Source organism: Alosa pseudoharengus, unplaced genomic scaffold, assembly GCF_046254945.1.
Source record: "Alosa pseudoharengus isolate Yale_2024_CS ecotype anadromous, Long Island Sound unplaced genomic scaffold, YU_APseudo_1.1 YU_APseudo_1.1_scf_1, whole genome shotgun sequence".
NCBI lineage: Eukaryota > Metazoa > Chordata > Actinopteri > Clupeiformes > Clupeidae > Alosa > Alosa pseudoharengus.
Genome location: NW_027468564.1, coordinates 24656332 through 24673831, shown reverse-complemented (window position 1 = coordinate 24673831; position 17500 = coordinate 24656332). Strand labels below are relative to the sequence as shown.

At 40.4% G+C, this 17500-nt stretch overlaps 3 protein-coding genes and 1 pseudogene across 4 annotated transcripts in view; all 4 read right to left on the bottom strand.

Moving 5' to 3' along the window:
- LOC143123763 (CMRF35-like molecule 6) overlaps nucleotides 1–1392 on the bottom strand; it is a 5841-nt gene extending 4449 nt beyond the window's left edge. For both annotated transcript variants that reach the window (XM_076285053.1, XM_076285055.1), the window contains exon 1: nucleotides 1278–1392. In XM_076285053.1, coding sequence (XP_076141168.1) covers nucleotides 1278–1314 — 37 coding nt within the window. In that variant the 5' untranslated portion in view covers nucleotides 1315–1392. The remainder of the gene's footprint in view (nucleotides 1–1277) is intronic.
- The window catches only part of LOC143123507 (CMRF35-like molecule 8), a 36446-nt gene extending 24396 nt beyond the window's left edge, over nucleotides 1–12050 (bottom strand). Inside the window, exon 1 of the mRNA XM_076284971.1 lies at nucleotides 11939–12050. Coding sequence (XP_076141086.1) covers nucleotides 11939–11978 — 40 coding nt within the window. The 5' untranslated portion in view covers nucleotides 11979–12050. The remainder of the gene's footprint in view (nucleotides 1–11938) is intronic.
- LOC143123348 (uncharacterized) overlaps nucleotides 1–17500 on the bottom strand; it is a 685973-nt pseudogene that overhangs the window by 351698 nt on the left and 316775 nt on the right.
- LOC143123567 (uncharacterized) overlaps nucleotides 16513–17500 on the bottom strand; it is a 4225-nt gene continuing 3237 nt past the window's right edge. Inside the window, exon 6 of the mRNA XM_076285003.1 lies at nucleotides 16513–16948. Coding sequence (XP_076141118.1) covers nucleotides 16700–16948 — 249 coding nt within the window. The 3' untranslated portion in view covers nucleotides 16513–16699. The remainder of the gene's footprint in view (nucleotides 16949–17500) is intronic.

Here is a 17500-nt window from a genome sequence, read left to right as displayed (position 1 = left end):
TAGCATGGAACTGTCGTTTTTCGTTTTGATCTGTAGCCCCCCCGCTGTACTGGACCCCCCGAAAGGAGGGTAGGGCAGACACAGTTTTCTGTGAATATTTTGAGAACCGTAGGGCCTAGGATGACCAATTTTTTCCGTATGTTTGCCTCCAGGGGTCATGTTAACCCATTCCATGTGCACACATGTGCATAAACAGATACACACGCACACACATACATTCACAGTAATCTATGTCGTATATATCGTATATATCGTATGACACATACTCACACAGTAGACATATGTACGCATGCATGCACATGCACAAACACACATACGCAGGCAAACACACAAGAACGCACGCACACACACACACACACACACACACACACACACATAAACATAAACGTGTACACGCACACATGCACACAATTCAAGAATTTCTTATTTTTCAAGAATTATGAACAGGCAAGATGGGGGTGGGGTTGTATAAAATGAATTTTACATGTGAAATCTATGAACTAATCATGTTTTGGTACTTGCTGTCTAGCAGATACCAGTGAGAATTGAGTGTGGCTAATGCAATTTAGTGAGACAGTTAGAATCATATAGGCCTTTCAGCGTGATTTATTTTTGTGGAAAAAATGTGCTGGACTGGGCGGCGGTCATATTTTGTACCGCTCTGCGGTACATCTAGTTTTCAAAGTATCTGCATTGGTTCTGAATATTTCAACCGGAAATCCTCTAGGAGCAGATTGAAAGGGTCCATACCAATATAGAGAGTATATCTATTCATAGACCTATACTAAGGCAATGATTGGATGGTGTTCAGTAAAGTAAAGAGTGTTTACACATGTGAAGAGAAAGAGTGAAGCACTGGTTATTTAGTGTGGCATTTTGATGGGTTGTGTTTGAAGAATGAAATCAAGTTACTTCCTGTTAGATTTTTGTGTGTTAGGTAGAAAATTGTGTGTGGTGTTTTGCAAAATGTGTTTTAGTCAATTGAAAACTGAGTCAAACACTGAGAATTAGTGTATGGTTTTGCAGATTTGGTGTCGGGTTATGATGTTTGGAGGACATGTTTAGAAAATTGTGTGACAAGCAAAGATTTAGTGTGTAAGCAGTTGAAAAAAACTGTAAAACCAAAAACTTAAATCTGTTTTTATCACTACAATCTATCTGTCTGTCTGTCTGTCTGTCTGTCTGTCTATCTATCTATCTATCTATCTATCTATCTACTATCTACAGTATCTATATACATGTATCTATGTGTGTAGGGTGTAGATAGAGTAACTCACCAGCAAGCAGACAGCAGATCATCCACTGTGTTTCCATGGCTTCCCTTGGTGTGGAAAAATAAATGAACAGCTTTGGCTTTTGTTTAGTCACTGCAATAGCTACATAAGTTTCACCACTCTCACATACTCTCTCTCTCTCTCTCTACCTCTCTCTCTCTCTTTCTCTCTCTCTCATCTCTCTCTATCTTTCTCTCTATGTGCTTTAACTTCCTTTTTGAGCCATTCTCATGCTGTAGTGGACTCTCTTAAAGTGCATCCGAAAACAGGATGTGGTCAGTTCGGCGAGTGGCTTTTTTGACGTCTCACAGAGCCAACTGCATCAATAATTAACTCAAATAAGACACATACACACAAACACACACACACACACACACACACACACACACACACATACACACACACACACACACACACACACAAACAATGTATAGATGGCTTGTTTTCAGAAAAGGTGTTATATTTAAAAGGTTTCCTACCAATACAAATTTAACCTCACTAACCACTCGGTGAGTTGCACAGTTTTGAAAAGGAACGTTAAGGGTTGTTTTAAGGACATGTTTGTGCATGGCTGTAGCCAGCCACTCTGAAGCAGTCAAAGGCGATTCTAATGGAGTCAAAAAGTCTGAGACAGGACTCATCGTCAAAATTTCTGTGTCTACCACTCTAGTTCATCCAAAACAAACCAGGTACTAAAAAGTGCAAAATACCGGAATTATCCTTTGATTTGTCTTTCTCTATACTCTTTTTCTCATTCTTTCACATATGTTTGTTTTAGTGCATTGGTACATGTCTGTGTAAACGCATACTTGTGGTCACCTCATCCATCTTTGTTAGTAACACCCTTTCCAACCGATATGTTCCCCCTGCACCATGTTTCACATCCCGTCTAAAATTATTTGAGTGCTCTGAACTGACCACTTCCTACATTCAGAACTGGACCTGATTTCATGTTCAAATGTGTTTTATGATACCGCTCTTCACAATGCTAGTAGACGTTTACATTGACTTGAATGGGATTTCCCAATTTTCTACAGTGAAATACACAGCAATAATGACCACTAAAAAATATAATGACTGCTGTCAATGGCAATGGGTTTTGTGCCCTGATTCACATTTGTCATATCATTCCGCAAGTAGTCTGTTCGCTTATGGCAATGAAAGTGAAAGTGTTTCTTTATGGCAAAGCATGGTCATAGTTTTGAGATCCTAGCAAATTCCTGCATGGTATCCAGTTTAAGGCTCACATTGCATCACTTTGTTCGACAAAGAACCACTTTTTGCCTTTGTTCATTGCAATGCAGAAAAACGTTGTTGTAGAGAATCGTCATGAGTGCACACACAGGTCACTGCGCATGCTCAGGTCAGATCAGTTTGTGTCACAGATGATAGAAAGGTCATAGTGACAGAAGACTGAAGTGATTGATCACATTCGTCATCACTAAATAAAAAATGGCATTTACTTCTGTAAGGCACACACCACATATTTCTGTAAACTGCTCGGCCCCAGAGAATCCTTCCACCATCTTATCTAATTCTGGGGGAGACAGTGAATACTGTAAGCCAATTTCCCAAAATGTTGGTGTGTTCCTTTAAATTCGGGACCATTAGGCTATCGCTCGTTTCAATTTGGGTCTTGCAGTCAGAATTGTTGTTTGTTTATTCAAAGTCTCAAGTCCAAAGAAGCCTGGGCAATTTCAAGTGTCGGTTTATTGATCATCATTTTTATGTAATTGGCAGATTCAAGACAGTCTGTCCTACACACATATGAAAGTCATGTCCAACTGGCACCTTGCTGTGGTGAGATACATTTCATAATGTAAGAATATACTTAATATTACTTAATACTTAATATTATTTGTCTTTTTATTATTATTATCAAATCAGTGCAAGTAATAATACATCAAATGGAGGCAGATCAGGGTAGCCTAGACTCTGTAAAGAAAAACAATATATAGCAGATTTGGGTAGGCTAGACTCCGTAAAGAAAAACATCATATAACAGATATATAACAGATCTGGGTAGCCTAGACTCTTTAAATAAAAACAATGTACAGCATGTGTGAATGGCACTTACAATGACCAGATGAATCCATATAACTAAGGTGACAATGCCCTGATGCCTAGGGTTCATGAGCTTAACAACCCAAGCACACATAACTGCAATAATAAAAATAAGCCTATCATGCAACTGAAGACTGAAGATGTATAGAGGTTAGCCAGTATGGTTAATGTTTAGTGCCCCCTGTTGGCCAGAATCTCTAATAGCAATATATTGTCTTCTGTAGAGACATGCCCCAGTGCCAAAATTGGCTATTGGTAAAAACAAAAATGTTCACATACAGTTAAACATTAGTTTAATGTTCTCCACCAAGACACAGTTGGATAGTTCAGTGATATGAGGGGTTAGCTGCCTGTTGAGCTACACATTTATCTGCAATGGTGGGATGTTTTTGTTTATATGTATTTATAATTGTACTCTTGCAAAACATATGATAAAATATAAGAGAAATTAAAAACTCTCAAACTCCACATGTTCTATTTTACAATATTGATATAACCCCCCAAAGACAACATATGTATTTGTAATGTTTATTTATAATACAATACAAAAGACCTAAGTCACAATGGAGCAATTTCTCAGACGCTAGCTTAGCCACTTTTTAGAGTTTAACACACTTTTAAACTTGCAAAATGAATAGGTCACATGACCTCTTACCACCCATTGCTGTTTGAGCACCTCTAGTTTACAGTTTTTCTCGATTGCTTTTACCTGCTCAAGTAAACTAGAACCTACTTGGTCTTCATGACTACTTTCTTTGCACAGCAGAAGTAATCTCTTGCGAATGTGTTCACACATTTTCATTGGGTTCACACATTTCTCACACCCTTTTGCAAAACAGTTAACACAGGTGTCATTCAAAAGCCCCAAACTCTATTGGTTTTCCCATGCTAAACAAAAGGAAAACATCTTTTCACAGGTGGTATAGATTCCTTGCATAAGTCTGAATCTCTGATACACCTGTGTGAAACTCCTTTGCACAATTCTTCAATCAGCAATCATTCATTATACATAAGAGATGTCTGTTCTGTGTTGCTATTTGCAAGTATGGATCTAATGCACATTTAGACAAAGTACTGTATTGCCTATTTGGTGGAGAAAACAGTACAAAAGGTGTTTACTGTAGGTCTATTTCGATGAAAGTTGTAGTTCAATGAAATTTACAGTATATTACTAGGTGTTTGCTGTATGTCTTACAATGACAGTTACATCTTGGGAGGAATGAATAAATTATTTTTTTATTCAGCACATTTTGTCTTTTCACAGTTTTTTTCTGATACCAGAAAAATGAGAAAGAACAGACATAGCAAAAATGCTCATTTTGAGAACTAGATTTTGCATTTTGTTGTCCAGTGTGTAATGATTGATTAAAGAGTGTTTTTGAATTGGCAACAAGTTGTAGTGTTTGAAGGCAAGATTTGCTTTTGCTGCATGTTTTAAGTGTTTTGAGAGAGTAACAGCCTTTTGCAAGCAAAATGTGTCATTTTGTCCAGAGTGCTTTTGTTCAGACAAGGGTGTTAACTGTTTTGAGAACGTGATGTCAGAGTTGACACAGGTATCAAAACGATCGAGAAAAACTGTAATCGACCTACCTTTTACTTTGATCTCAGTTGCTGTATCTTCAAAAGTTATCTTATTAGCCACTAGAGGGCACTATATGTCTGTATTAGCTTAGACAAAGATGAAGTTTAAAGGCACCCTTAAGAGTTTCTTTACCTTCACATAACGTTTCTAAAATCGGTTCTAAGTATGTGATTACTAAACCTAGCAACTTTCTGTGTTCAGGTAGGATCACATTTTTTATTACACATTGTTGTAATATTGAATGATGTCCATGACATTGTTGTAATATTGAATGATGTCCATGACCATAGCAACCTTGACAGAGACAACAAGGAGGCAGACATTGTGCCCCAGACAATTACTTGTTAAGATGTTCATGACCTTGACAGGGACAAACATTGCAGACATTTTTGCACCTCAACAGACACAACCCCCCCCACACACACACCCGGACAATTGCACTACCCTATCTCACCCATAGTGTTCTATTTATTTATAAATATACACACGGTAATTACACTTTTACATAGCCATATTCTGAGTAGTTTATTTACTATTTAATGATGTAAAAATCTGGCAAGGTGCATGTCAGGTGGTCAGGTTGATTGTCTAATTTCATTCCAATCCATGACTATATCTTGTCCTGTCTATGCACCACTTGTCTACTTTGTATATCACATTGCACTTTTCTGCTTTTTTGCAGTTCTGGTTAGACGCAAACTGCATTTCATTGTCTTCGTTCTTGTACTCTGCACAATGACAATAAAGTTGAACCTAATCTAATCTAAAAGTTGCCAGATATTAGCCCTTGATCCAAACATCTCCGGTCTCCCCATACAACTCTGGAAAGAAAATAAGAGACAACTGCACATTTTTATGATGTCAGTGTACGGTTGCTGAGTGACATTTGAATGAGTGGAAGGTCATATTCAAATCTGCAGTGTTCTCTTAATTTTGAATATAACAGTCAACTCATTTGAATGTCACTCAGCAACGGTAAAATGACATCAAAAGAATGTGCAGAGGGCTTTTTTTTTTTTCCAGAGCTGTATGTACAGTATACAGTATATGAGACATTATTTATATTATTGACATTATATAGACATTATTTACAGTATCCAGTATTCATTTTAACAACAGTCACAACGGCATTATTTGCATGGTTACACAAAAGTACAATAGTATATAAATGTGTACCGGTATACAGTATTTATATTACATATTGGGAAACTAAGCTGTTGAGTAGATACAATAATCCTTGCCATTCTGCACCACGGTCGATAGAATACTGGCAGTTGTGGTTCAACATCATTGGAATACTACATTGTGAGGGATGTAGTTTCTTCAGGTGAAATGTCATTGGAGTAGATGACATCGTCCTGCTGGGAGTTGCAGTAGATGGGCTGGTCTGAGCCTTGTGTGGCTGGCTTAACAGTGGAACACAGTGAGGTCACTGAGGGTCGGTGTGGTGCACCTGCAAGGCAGTAGAGGCTGCTGACCGATGGCCTGGCCGCCAGAATGCTGCCCAGCTCCTCAATCGTCTCGTAATCAGTGGGCTAGAGGATGTTACATCACATTTAGAAGACGTTAATGGTCATCCTGACATTCAAATATCAACAAGATGTACTAGATAGATAGATAGATAGATACTTTATTGATCCCTAAGGGGAAATTCAAGAAGTAAGCAATCTGTTGCTGCTTATTGGGGTGGAGTATGGGCTCTTACTGCCATGACAACGGGCTTTGCTCTTTGGCATTGTGGTCAAGCTGCAGGTTTAGCACCGCAGAGACCCAGGTTCAAGGCTGGGTGGGCCGACTGCTTGATCCCTTCACTACTTACGAGTGCGATTTTGGCAGCGATATCTCCATGTTGAGAAGGCTTTCCTCACGCTCAGACTTATTAAATTTATTTGGGGGTACGGGAAGTTTGGGGAAAGCTGTGTCAAGACCTGGACTCTGAAATGGCTGAGAGCTCTCTGATGAAATACATTTTAATAAACCAGCGTTTCTGATCTATTTATCTGCAAATAAATGGCAACATCCCTTTATCATAAGCATGAGATACTGAAATACCATTCTAACCATTTCGCTAGCTTGTAAAGAAATCCATTTGCTTTATTGTTACTTTTTTCCAGTTAGAAATAGCATAATGCACAACTTCTCCAGCAGGGGGAGAAATATAACTAATCCTACCAAGGGGAGCTTTAACTAGACTGTAAGATACAATTTGGCCTCATCAGAGAGTCAAATAATATCTTGGGTGTGTTCGATCGTGCAGATCTAGCTGAATCGTACAATACAAACACCCCTAACGTGCCTTACGTTCAGCCAGATCTACACAATGCTGGAAGAAGTTGAACGCACCCACTGATTTGATGCTACCGGAACAAAAAAAACAATTTTCTTCTTTTTCTTCCATAGATAGATAGATAGATAGATAGATAGATAGATACTTTATTGATTCCCAAGGGGAAATTCAAGGATCCCCAAGGGAAAATCCTTATCTTCCTTCCAACTTCCAAAGTTTATAATACTTCGGTTTGTCTGTAGGGATCATCACCACGCTATCACATGAGTGTAGGCTAATTATATTTTGAGCAGTGGTATAACATTTTTGTTTTTTGACACTCTAATGGCTCCCTTAGCTTTCACTATAACCCACCTCAGTGTCAATGCAAAATACGGTCTTGCTCAACGCACATCATTTTGACCTCAATCAAAAGTTTGAACTTGTTAACTAAATTAAATAGACCCTAGGTTGTTTTTACTCCAGAGTTATATTTTAAAGCTGTTGCTCAACACTGTTACTGGTCAGTTTTAAATCAGCAAATCTTTCATTCATTCACTTCAGCGTGTGCTCTGTCTTCTTATTGCCGTTGATCTTCCTGTGGGCAGTTCTCATGTGCAATACTGTGCGTACTCGTACCATATTCGTCAGGGATACATTGCTGCTAAGCTCACCCCCATGGTGTCAGAAGTAGGATGGATTGTGATGGTCTAACCCACTTCCAATGAATTATGCTAAGCTAGGTTAACAGGTTATCAGAAGCACAGAGAAGAGAAAACATATATAGGGGAGAGTGAGGTGATTGGTGCCAGTGGGTTAAGTTGTGCCAGTGGCACCTCCACTTATTCACCCCCACATATAAATAATGTTTTAAACATATTATTTTATTGTAATTGTGCATTTTATTCTTACATTTTATCACTAAAACTATGTGACATTCTTCATTTTAGACCAAAAATAGAAATATACCATCATGCCACAGAGTTATAAGAGGAAGACAGGCAGGGCATACTGTATGGAGAAGGAGCTGGCAGAACATATAAAGGCACTAGCAGTAATGTGTCACGGTCTAAGTCCATGAAATGCTGTGAACTTCACACACACACACACTGACCAGGAAGCCTGGGAAGGAGAGGGGGAACATCATCTAGGTAGTAGCAGTGGCAGAGTTGACATCTACACAACCACATCCAACCACCTAAATCTGCTGTAAACTTCTCTGATCAACAAAACTTTAATCTCATTTCAGGTATGACTTCCCTCCACACAAGATCTACAACATGGATGAAACTGGTGTGACAATGGAAAATGACATTTGATGTGCTCATGTGGCGCAATAGGCTTGTAGAAAATTGGCCTTTGATGTTGTAAGATAACTTTAAATAAACCTTAAATGAGTAATTTTGTATTGAATTTGTCTAGCTTTTATAAAGCATTACAGTGTCTGAGATCAAAAAATACTGTTTTACTTCAGTAATCGATGGCACAATTTACCCCAATGCATTCTCTTCAAAGGCACAACTTACCCCGCACCGGGGGCAAGTTGTGCCACAAGACCACTTTTTTTCAGAAAGCTATATCTCTTAAATACTATATTTCAGATTGAAAGTGATTGTTCCCAGAGATGCACCACATCCTGAAATATATGTTCATATTGTAGTTGGAAGCATTACTATCATGGCCTCCCTTTAAAGTCACTTTAAGTAAAAACTGGCACAACTCACCCCACTCTCCCCTATCCTCTTATCTCACTATAGGATAGACAACAAATAAGCAAAGTCTGTATGCTACTGAGACCTTGAATTTCCCCTTGGGGATCAATAAAGTATCTATCTATCTATCTATCTATCTTTCTATCTATCTATTTATCTATCTTCCTTTAACATGTTGCCAGTCATTCTGAATGACATCGCTTCCATTGGTATTTGAACCAAACACCAACCAAACAGCAGAAAGCAAACTAACCAAATCCCTCCCAAAACTCCTCTACCATTTTCCCTTTCTCTTGTCCCCCATGTATGACTGGAACAGTTTTGTTTTGGCTTGCTCATAGAACACAGAACTGTGAATCAGAGGTGTCTGTGGTCTGTGAGCGGAGTTTCTACTTTCAGGTTATTTATAAAACTCTCAATCTTATCTGCAAAAGCCGATCTGTACCCGTACTGTAGATACGATTTTTAAGAGTAGTGCATATTTGTAATATTAACAATAACTTGTACAAAACATATAAGTCTATTCTAATTCCATACTCTGTGGTCTGTGAGCAGTGTTTTTACTTTCAGGTTATTTATAAAACTCTCAGTCTTACCTCCTCCACGTGATCGCTGGTGTGAAGGCTGGATGGGCCGCACGCTGTAACAGATTAGAACAGAGGGAGGGGCCAACATGAGGGAGGTGAGATAGGGTGTGTGTGTGTGTGTGTGTGTGTGTGTGTGTGTGTGTGTGTGTGTGTGTGTGTGTGTGTGCAGTGTGTGTGTTTGTGCGTGTGTGCATGTGTGTGTGTGTGTACAGTGTGTGCATGTGTGCGCGCGTGCATGCTGATTGGTGTGTGAGTAAAGGGAGGTTGATTGTACTGTACTTTCAGTTTCTTAAAGGGGGTCCTGATATGTCAAGTTCTAAGCACAAACTCAATGCATCAGTCATACAAGCATTAAATTGTGTGTGTGTGTGTGTGTGTGTGTGTGTATGTGTGTGTATGTGTGTGTTTGTGTGTGCATGCTTGCGTGCGTGCGTGCGTGCGTGCCTGTATGTGTGTGTGTCGGTGTGTGTGCGTGTGTGTGTGCAAGTACAGGGAATAACTCTTTCAGCTACTGTATGTGTCACGTTCTAACCACAAACACAATGTATCAGTGGTTCCACTGAGTCATATGGGAACTGTGACTTCAGGCCTAAATGTACAAGCATGAGATTGCTGCCGGCTTTGGTTTACTCATATTACAAAGGAAACAGAGTGGTCCCCTGGCTTTGGGTCTAAAAGGCTTTACTCTTACTTTAGTGAACCCCTATATGGCTGTCACTGAGTGTACGCAGAAAAGCAAGTCAAAGTCTCAGGTTAAAATAAATCGCAACTCTCTCTTACTTCAACATGGATGCACACCCACCCACGTGGATGCATGTTAGCTCTGTCACCTAGCTGATGGAGGAAGGAGGCTGGGTCTGAGCCTGTCCTGGAGTATGTGCAATGTTTGTGTGTTGGAATGTAAACCATGTCTGTGAATGTTTTTTTTTTGTGTGTGTGTGTGTGTGTGTGTGTGTGTACCTGCTGTCTGCTTGTTCCTCCTCTGTCTGTAGTAGAGGGCTGAAACTAACCCACACACCGTCACCATGACCAGCAGCACCAGCACACACAGGATCACCATGACGACAGAGTCTTCTGGGTCCTCCTGATGCTCAGCAGCAGTTGGCTGGTCTGTGCAAAATATGAATTAAATAATTTAATGCTGCATTTTTGCTTAGTTAACCTCTGTGTTGGCGGGGGGGGGGTTCAGAGTCCAAGCCGGACTATTTCCCGATCCCACCCCATCTCTCTCTTTACTGTCATGTCATAATAAAGGCACAAAATCCCCCAAAATAAACTTAAAAAAACACCTGTACTGGTTGTGTTCAATATATGCTGGGTTTGGGAGGTGTTGGAGGTCGGAGTTGAAGATGAAGATGAAGATGACACAGTGTGGTCCTCAGTGGAGGGCCCAGGGGTCGAGTTTGGGGGGAGAGGGAGCACTGAGAGAGGGAGAGAAAGTAATTGTACATTAAAATAACTTTTTCTAAAATGATATTGTTTTAAAAGTATGACAAATAGGTCAGAGCGGAATGATTTTTGATATTCAAAAAAAGATATGTCTTGATTTTCACCTTGATTTTCATCTTTTTTTAACATTTAACTCCACTTCAGTGTACACATCAGTTTTTCCAAATCCTGTTTTAACCCCACACCAGTACTGCCCAGAATCCTCTGCAGTCAGTCCAGAGATAGTCACAGTGAATACTCCAGCAGTGGTGTCATCATGCAGAGAAAATCTCCCATTGATTGCTTTGGTCTGACCGTCTTCTGTCTTCACTGTCTTGTCTTTGCCTCCAATGATGCGACACTTTCCTCTGCAGAGGTACTTGGAGTATCCCACATATCCTCTATCATAGGGGCATCTGATCACTGCTGATCTGTCTACATATCCATCCACCTGGATCACAGACTCCACAGGATGAACACCTACACACACACACACACACACACACACACACACACACACACTCACACACACACACAAACAAAACACACACACACACACACACAGAAAATAACACATGGTCATCATCATCATCACTAATTTGAAGTTCTATTTACTTCATTGAGGAAGTTAGAAGTACCAACATGACTTTTTTAAATCGGTTATCTGACATGAGCACTCATGGTGTTCACACTCAGCATGGTGTGCAGTACTAGTGGGTGAGTAAACACTGTTATAAATGAGTAGAGCAAACATACTATAGCAAAACATCTAACAATAAAAAGCAAAGGGGCTGCAGGTGTCAAATATGTTTATATAGTGTGTGTGTGTGTGTGTGTGTGTGTGTGTGTGTGTGTCTGTTTGTGATGTACAGTGTTTCTGTGTGCATGTGCCTTGTGGCATTTTCATCTCATATCTGACACTCATGTGAACATGTGTTGTGTGTTGTGAAGTGTTGCACTGTGTATGTGTGTGTGTGTGTGGCATGTGTGTGCCTCTGTTGTGTTATGTTATTAAAGTTACTCACCAGGAAGCAGACAGAAGAAGATTATCAAAGTTGCCTTCATGTCTTCCTTTGATGCGGAACAAGAAGGCAGTAACTTTTAATTCTTTAAAGTCACTGAAAGATGTGCTTCTGTATGTCTCTTCCCCTCCATTTGTATCTATCTCTAATGGACTTTTAAATATGTGACTGGTTTGTCATGACCACAGTTAAGTCTCCTCCTCTTCCCTCCTCTTAACCACAGACCCCAACTAGCTGTAGGCCACTTTTAGACACTTGTCACAAAACCAAGAACACAGTCTGACATGAAACAGTGTGAATTGCTTTGGTGAATTGTTTATGCTGAGTGCATGAGTTTATGTATTTGTTTAGAGGAAAATACCTTCACAAATAGTTTTACTGGTGTTTTTTTCACATCGCTGCCCAAATTCAGCATTCCACCTCTGATGTCACCTTTGGGTCATTTCCAGTAATAGGAAATGGTTTGTGACTCGTAGTCATGGTAACATCCTGTGTGCTCTGCAGAAGGCTCGCTTCACGCCTGTAGACCACCAACAGATGACACCCAGCGTCTGCTAACAGCTCAGCTAAAGCCTGTGGTCTATTTAAAGTTCACCCCACACTTGCCTAGTTCACACGTGCAGCTTTGTGTCTGCAGGCCTCTATTAGGTCAGTTCATCTCTCTAGTTCAGATAAACTGCTGACACATTAGTAGTGACTCAGCAAAAGTATGAGTAGAACATGTCCCATCCTCTCCATGGCTGACACAGATGTGCCTTCCCTGTGTGCTGACACTGTAACTTGTGTGCATCCCTGAGAGTGATAATGGTGGCAGCTGGCAGCTATAACCAAACCAGGCAGGTCTCGGAGTAGAGGCCAGATGTAAATCAAGCAACTGGTAACAGCCCCACCCCGTAAAAATGAAATTCAGAAACAGCAGCCACATGTCCTCTAGGGGTCAACAGTAGTGATAAGTAGTCACATGTCCTCTAGGGGTCAACATGGTTAGTAGCAGAGCCATATAAAGGTACCTTTATATGGCTCTGGTTAGTAGTGATCAGTAGTCACATGTCCTCTAGGGGTCAACATGGTTAGTAGTGATCAGTAGCCAGATGTCCTCTAGGGGTCAACATGGTTAGTAGTGATCAGTAGTCACGTGTCCTCTAGGGGTCAACATGGTTAGCCCTTAGAACCCGATTGACGCAAAGTGCGTCAAAAAACACACCCTTTCTTCTCTGTTACATTGCTCCGGAACGGTTCATCGCAGCGAGATGAAACCTTTATTGCACGACAGAGCAGAAGTGGGGCTTTCCAACGAGACTACACACTTGTCTGTACGATCAAGTATGAAAATTAAAAAAAATCATGAAATTAAATCAAATTGCATCATATTTACAGTCTATACTTCTCTGCATTCACCTGCACACACATTACTCTAGTTTGAATTACTCGCGAACCCGTGATCGCATCGATATGGCAAGCATATCAGATGAAAGAGGGGGCACAGGGCTATCCATTGGTACCATGTTTATCGATCCTTCTGGCTTATAAAACCAGACGAAGTGACTGCAAAATAATAACGTCATGTACACAAACCAACGCTGCACACTCATTACTCTCGTTTGAATTACTCGCGGACCCGTGATCGCATAGATATGCCACGCATGTCAGATGAAAGAGGAGACTCAGAGCTATCATTTGATACCAAGTACATCCTTCTGGGTTATAAAACAGACGAAGTGACAGCAAAATAATAACTTCATATAGCTGGACTTACCCCACGTTTTTGTCTGTTCTTGTGGCAAAGCATGTTTATAATCCAATGCTATCATGTGTTTCTCTATGGCAAAGCATGTTCATATTCCGGTTTTGAGATCCTAGCAAATTCCTGCATGGCATCCAATTCAAGGCTCACATTGCATCCCAATTTCAACAAATAAACACCTTTTTTGCCTTTACTTTGTTCATGGCAATGCAGTAAAGAGTTGAGAATTATTATGACTGCATACACACAGGCACGCAGGCTAACACGCAACCTCGGTCAAGTCAGGTCAGATCAGTTCGTGTCACAGATATGGAGCGCAGAAAGGTCATTTTTCATCACTAAATAAAAAATGGCATTTATTTCCGTAAATCACACAGCAAATATTTCTGTAAATTGCTCAGCCCCAGAGTATCCCTCCAACATGGCAATTATATTGCCCGATTCAGGACAGTCTGCCCTACACACACATGAAATGCATGTAGAGCTGTGAGCTTGCTGTGGTGAGATACATGTCGAAATATAAGAATTTTTATAATACACTTTTTATATTTTAATTCTTTAAAAATCAAAATAAAATCAATGCTAGTATTAATACATGAAATGATGGCAGATCTGAATAGCCTAAACTCTCCTGAAAAAAACAATATATAATATATGTGTGTGGCACTTACAATGACCAGAATAAATCCTTATGAATAAAGGTAGTGAAAATGCCCTAAAAACAGCTTAGGGTTCTAAGGGTTAGTAGTGAGCAGTAGCCAGATGTCCTCCCCTTATGTGCCCTGTACAGTGAGATGATGAGTCAGCTGCAGACACTCAGTTAGCTGCAGTCACTCAGGTAGCTGTAGAACAAAGCTGGTGTTCATATGTGTCAACAGCTAATGTATGTGCATGAGCTATTTCACCACCAACATCATGTGTCTTTCTTGATACTCCTGAGCTCTTACTCTCTCTTTCTCTCTCTCTCTCTTTATTTTGTCTTTTTTTGTCCTCCAGTGTGGTTTTAAATTCATATATCTCTCTCACTCTGCTCTCTTCTTTTCTTTCTTCTTGTTTATTGGTCTCCCTCCCTCTCTTCTTTCTTCACTTCTGTTTTTTCTTTCTGTCACCCTCTCTACCCCGTCTGTTTCTCAAATACACTTCTTCCTGTCAGCGTGTAGAGACACCAGTAGAAACACCCCTCCCCCCTTCACTCTAAAACCACAATGTCCATTTTTAATCTCTCTTTAATCTCTCTCTCTTCTTACTCGGACTATTTTCTCTAACACCCCCCCCCCCCTCCGCACACAAGCATCCGTTTCTCTATTTATTTCCATGGTTACAGTTACAGTGTCTGTGTGTGTCTGAGTTAGCTGCAGGAGCTGGTGTTCATGTGTGTCAATAGAATCAGTTGTCACTTGAATTCCCCCTTGGCAATCAATAAAGTGTCCTGTCTGTCTGTCTGTCTGTCTGTCGATACTCCTGCATAAAAACACCATTCTCCACTTATCTACTCAATCTATGATTTACACCCCACACCCACTGTTAAATTACAAACATATTGGGCCCTAGTTTGGCGGTGATACAGGTTGTGGGAAGCTACATCAATTCAAGGAAATGGACGAGACCTCTCCGGTGAAGTGAAATTGAATAGACCAATCACATGCAACCAGCCCCATCAGTTACTCTTGACAACTATGGAAATGCAATGACCTTTCAAAACCAATAGGGGGTGATATCATGCACAGAGTTTCATGCAGACAGACAGGACAATCATAACCTATGAGTGTGCACATGCTCGAACACTATGCAAAAGTAATAACCTTTCAAAACCAGTAGGGGGTGATATCATGCACATGAGTTTCATGCAGACAGACGGGAAGATCATAACCTCTCTCCCTCTTTTTTCTGTCTTTGAATTAATTCCTTCTGTTTATTTTTCACCTGGCCCATCTCAAGATCTGCTTACCACCCTCACTGGACCCCTTCCAATTTGCCTACCGTCAGAACAGGAGTACAGAGGATGCCATCTCTACGGCACTTCACTCTGCCCTGTCCCACCTTGACAATAGCAATGCCTATTTGAGAATGCTGCTCATTGACCTAGGGTAAAGAATTCAACATCATCATCCACTCCAAACTGATCACCAAACTCAGTGAACTGGGCATCAACACCTCCCTCTATCAACACCTCCCTCAGTCAGTTAGGTTAGATAATCACATCTCCTCGATCATCACCCTGAACACCGCCGTACCACAGGGAAGTGTGCTGAGGCCTCTCCTCTACGCCCTATTCACCTACTACTGCACACCTGTACATGGCTCCAACACCATTGTCAAGTTTGCAGACGACACTACGGTGATTAGTCTCATCGGCATTAATGATGAGTCGGCCTACAGGGAGGAGGTCCAGCACCTATCATTGTGTTGCACTGATAACAACCTGGCTCTCAACACCAAGGGCTAGGTGTTTCACTGTGGACTTCAGGCAGTCTAAAGCTAGCACACACACCACCATTCTTATCAACAGGCCTGAGGTGGAGCGTGTCACCAGCTTTAAGTTTCTGGGTGTCCACATCTCTGAGGACCTCTCTTGGACCCTCAACACCTCGATCAAGAAGGCTCACTAGCATCTTTTCTTTCTGAGGAGACTAAAGAAGGTCCACCTGTAAAGAAGGTCCACCTGTCTCCTCAGATCCTGCTGAAATTCTACCACTGAGAAATGAAATTCTCCCATAGGCAATGATCTGTTTTAACAGTAATGTAAACACAATGAAAACAAACATATTTGTAATATGTATTTATTATAAGCCAACGACATAGTCACAGAATGCAGGTACTATTTGCAGTATTCTTAATCAGTTGGCATATATAGCACTCAGGCCTTACATAATAATTTACCAAAACATTTAATTTTTTTTAAAAAAATGTGCTACTTTGACTCACTTTCAGGGAAATATACATCTGAGTAGAAATCACCCTCCCTGTTCTGCACCAGTGCAGATGGAGTGCTATCAGAGTTTCACACTTGTGGTACAACATCATTGGAATACTACATCGTGAGGGATGTAGTTTTTTTCAGGTGAAATGTCATTGGAGTAGATGACGGTGTCCTCCTGGGAGTTGCAGTAGGTGGGCTGGTCTGAGCCTTGTGTGACTGGCCTGACGGTGGAACACAGTGAGGTCACTGAGGGTCTGTGAGGTGCACCTGCAAGGCAGTAGAGGCTGCTGACCGATGGCCTGGCCGCCAGAATGCTGCCCAGCTCCTCAACCATCTCATAGTTACTGACCTAGAGGATAACATATTTATATGATGATAAAACAATAGAATGACATACAGAAATATGTCTTCAGGAAAGAAAAGAGTCATTCAAATACTTGAGCTCATTGGGTTACAGGATAACCCATTATGATGTTGATAAACTAATGGTTATAACGACATACAGAAAAAATATTAGTGAGAATCAAAAAAAAAGAGTTATACAAATACATGTTATAATAGTTTTGGAGCTGCATACAGATATACTTGGAACAATAAACAAACAAACAAATATATCACATTATTATCAAACACAAACAACAGAGCTGAGTCATTAACTCATTAACTCATTTGTGGTGTTTTAACATACAATTAGATGACTAGATCACCTATAACCATTCACCATACAGCATCTGAAGTGGCACTTGTAGATTTTATGTTATTACCATTAGCCACTAGATGGCAGTAGTGTTTTCAGATAGGAAATCAAGTTCAAGAGAAAGAATGGGAAAGACAGAGAGAGAGAGAGAGAGAGAGAGAGAGAATTACACAGGTATGGTAGGATTTATGTTTCTTTACAAAA